Genomic DNA, 4,025 nt, shown 5'->3' on the forward strand with positions numbered 1-4,025 from the left:
CTAATCGACCGTATAGCTCTACTTGCTATCTAAGAGGCTTCGAGTGTTTTAATCTACGAGTTAAGCCTTTATTATTACTTCTAGCCGCCGCTCCGGAGCTACCTTCTAAGACACCTTCTAAGCTAGATCTACTTCGCCGAGAGATTAAGGACCTCCGAGCACGTAAGAACTATCGTCTATAGTTAGAAGAATAGTAGGCTAGACAATAGGCTAAATACAACTACTAATAGGCGGCATTCTATAAGCAATAACGACGAGAGGCTACTTAGCAATAATACTACCGCTAGCAGTTATCGCTTATATAGCTAGTACGACAGATAATAAGCCCTTTATACTATAACGTGCTATAGCAATAGCACTATTAGTTTACTTAGCAATAGCACTATTAGTTTACTTAGTAATAGTATACTAGTTAGTAACTAAAAGACTAGTATAAGCTAGTATATATAGCCTCGCGTAGTTATAAGGCGGCAGGTCGTAACCCGCTTAGACCTAAGTAGATAGAGTATACGCACTTGCCTTAATAACTAATAATACCTTAAATTGTACTATACTACTAATTTGCTAACAAACTTTAGCTTTATAGCTGCTAGCAATAGTATAGCGGTAGTTGCCCGGTTGGCGGGGCCTGTAGCGACGCGATTATCGCTTCTATACGCGATTTTGTATAGAACAGGCGATCTCGTAATCTCGGGTTATGCTAGGGCTCGGGCGGCTAGCTGGGGCTCGGTTTAGAGTCCAGGCTGTCTCGGCTACGGAGAGAGACCGATTGGATTGTGTCGTAGCGAAGCGCCGGTAGCTAGAGACAAGGTTTAAGCTAGACCAGGCAAACAGCGCCCTAATTCCGAATAACATCCCTACCTATCTACTTCCTATCCACCGCACCTGCTGCCCTTGCTACCTCCCTCAACTTCTGCCAAGCCTCCTTCTCACTCGGTGCATCAGGATCAATCCGAGACTCACTCAAACGACCCACCTCCTTCCCCGTGCTCAGCCACCTCTCGACCTTCCTCCACGACCGCCGGGCCCCCAGATTCGATTTCGCCATAGAAATGGTCCACGCATACACACTGTCCCCGACATCACGGATCCTGCTAGGATCTGTAGAATCGGCGATGAGACTGCTGCGGAGATACACGGAGCTCAGATGACTTTCGTACGGGCTCGGGAACACGCCAGCATCGGACTGCACGCCGGGGTAGGCGGCGAGGAGGATGCCCAACGTGGTGCCGTATTGCCGGAGAAGTGGGTAGCAACGCTCGAGGGTGTGGTGCAGAGCGTCGAGGCCGATGCGAGCGTCGTCTAGACGTTGGCGGGCTCGGTCGTATTCGGGGTCGAGGAGGTAGAGGGTAGTGATGAGGGTTGTTAGGCGGTTCCAGATGGGAGAGAAGAGGATGTGCCAGTATTTGGCGCCCAGGAACCAGAGGGTAAAGTTTTCTTGACGGACTTCGGGGGTGATGATGCGGTGGCGTGTGAAGAATCTTCGGAGCCTGTGATAGCGGGAGAGGTCGGTGTCTGTTCGCCCTGGCTGCTGCTCGAGCTTCTCAGCAATATCCGAGAACTCGACCAAAGTATCGGCAACGTTCCAAAACCGCGACCGTAGCCCAATCTTGTCCTCCGTAACATTATTGAGCCAAAACGTGTCTCCAAGCCCATCGACCGCGTTCAACATCTCGGACAAGCGATGACACCGTGTCGTCAAAGTCAGATCCTGCTGAATATCAAGCGGAGTCCTCTTGACCAATCCGGGAAACATAGCGGTACAATCCCCACTACGAAGCCATCTCGGAGTGTCCCTCTGCTCGGCGCAACCAATTTGCCACGCGACCCTCTCAATCTGACACCAATCGCTTCTGATCCGCAGCTCGAGCGGCCAGAAACCTTGCCGTGCAACATCTGCAGTCGCATTTACGAAGTCTTGGAAACTGACACCTGCTCGGCCGTCGCTGGGGTCCCAGGTGTTGTTGACCTTGTATTGTGTCAAGAGGAAAAGCGAGACTCCGAAGGCAACGTAGGGAGCGATAAGCGCGCGGAAGATTGATGTCGAGAACGACTTCTTCAAAGCGGGCCAGGCTCGCCATGCGATGAATAGCGATCGGATCACTCCAGGCCAAAAGGTCCAGGAGAGGAGCTTTGGGGAGCGTGGCATAGGCGCGGGAGGAATAATCATCATAGCGCCGATGCGAAGATAGAACAAGACTATGGCTTTAGACAGATGATGAGCGAGGGTGGAGAGAATGCCGAGGCGGCGGGTAGTGCGGTATAGCCAGGATGTTAGGTTCGCGTAGTATGTTGAGATAAGGATCGCGAAATAGATCATGAATGTAATAAGGAGGGTATTCGGGGAGTCGACGACGTAAGAGTGCCATTGCCATGCGCAGTATGCTGCGAACCCGAATTGGGCGATATCGATGCTCGAAAGCAAGAAGCTGGCCATGGCTGTGTACGGCCGTTTGCTGTTGTGTATTTGCAGGTCTAGAAAACAGATTTTCTGAAATATCAGAGCACTGTGCAGGAAAGTCGGGAGCAGGAGGAGATCCAGCTTCGTTGCGTACGTTTGCGTTTGCTGTGTGACCGCTAGCCGTCGGAGGGAAAGATTTCTGCGCCGACGTTTCACGGCGTCTTGGATGCATCATTGGCTACAGCCAGCACGATCAGTGGCAGTTCCTCTCCATTCCGCCGTGCAGATTCGTTGCGGCGCGAATATTTCTTCGTTACCTAGGTATCAGCCTACGCAAATGGTGGTCTCGCCTAGCGCGCGACACACGACGTCCTAACTAGCCGGCGCCAGTACAAATCTGACTAGATCCAACCAGCTGTAGATTGAGGGAGAAAATCCTCCGCCCCAGAATGCCACCTGCTGAGCCTGAACCGTGTCTGTATCTTCTCCATCCTCCTTGTCCTCGAATGCCACCTGCTGAGCCTGAACCGTGTCTGTATCTTCTCCATCCTCCTTGTCCTCGAATGCCACCTGCTGAGCCTGAACCGTGTCTGTATCTTCTCCATCCTCCTTGTCCTCGAATGCCACCTGCTGAGCCTGAACCGTGTCTGTATCTTCTCCATCCTCCTTGTCCTCTCCCTGCCGTCTTCTCCTGTCCGCTCCCTGCCGTCTTCTCCTGTCCTCTGCTAGCGCTGCCTCAACTTCCTCCTCCCCGAATCCAACGTCTCGTAAGAACGTCAACTCTGCCCGGCGTTGGGAATCCGAGGAATTGAGAATCCGACTCGCTGTTCTAGCGTGCCCGCGTCAGAAAAAAAGGAACAAACTTGTACATCAATCAGAAATCAGGCTTACCGGAAGACATTGACCAACTGATCCTCAATATCCTCATCGCCTGCGGGGCTATACCATTTGGACGTCTCTATAACAATGGCCTGGTCGGCGTACGTAGCGGAGTCGAGGTATCGCCGAATCTGACCAAGGTAGTCTTGGACTGGGTGGACTAGGGCAGGGAGTCGAGGTGATGATGATGATGATGATGATGGTCGTCGATGAGCTTTCGAAGGGTCCATCTTAGTCAGGTGTTGGTAAGTCGACTTGTCAGGTTGTGCTTGGAGATAGCGCAAGAAGAGATCGACGGGCGCGACTATTCGTAAATTAGCCCCGGCTATTCATAAATTAACGGACCCAGGGCCGCTCCGGTCTCGGTGAGACTATATTGTTAGTAATCTATATAGTATAATATCGCATAGAGACTTCTAATGCCTATGCTAGCTGCTAAGTAGAATTATAACGTAGGAAAGAGGAATTAGGTAAATAATAGATATAGAATTAGACCCTAGAGCTAATCTTAACTACTCTAGGCATACTGTCTACCTAGCAAATAAGGTTCTACTACCCTCGTATTAACGTATAGCTCCTACTATACTAAATTAGTGTAGCCTAGGATACCTGCTAGCGCTATAGATACTAGCGGAGTTCTCGGAGGTAGTAGAAGTCCTTCCTACGTAGGTAAGTAAGTAGATACTAGGTTTCTATCGTATAGCCTATACTTATAGTAGCCTATATAGTAGTCTATACTGTCTTT

The 4,025-nt window shown here is 50.5% G+C and overlaps 1 protein-coding gene across 1 annotated transcript; it reads right to left on the reverse strand.

The window, feature by feature from the left end:
- Positions 1-865: 865 nt before the first annotated feature.
- On the reverse strand, positions 866-3,510 carry MYCFIDRAFT_84724 (uncharacterized protein; the record flags this gene model as incomplete). The annotated part of the gene is made up of 3 exons (XM_007934178.1): positions 866-2,475; positions 2,779-3,230; positions 3,293-3,510. 3 exons carry the CDS (start codon positions 3,508-3,510, stop codon positions 866-868), a joined length of 2,280 nt encoding a protein of 759 aa, XP_007932369.1.
- Between the last annotated feature and the right edge of the window lie 515 nt (positions 3,511-4,025).

The sequence above is a fragment of the Pseudocercospora fijiensis genome (assembly GCF_000340215.1).
Source record: "Pseudocercospora fijiensis CIRAD86 unplaced genomic scaffold MYCFIscaffold_17, whole genome shotgun sequence".
In the NCBI taxonomy this organism is placed as follows: Eukaryota; Fungi; Ascomycota; class Dothideomycetes; order Mycosphaerellales; family Mycosphaerellaceae; genus Pseudocercospora; species Pseudocercospora fijiensis.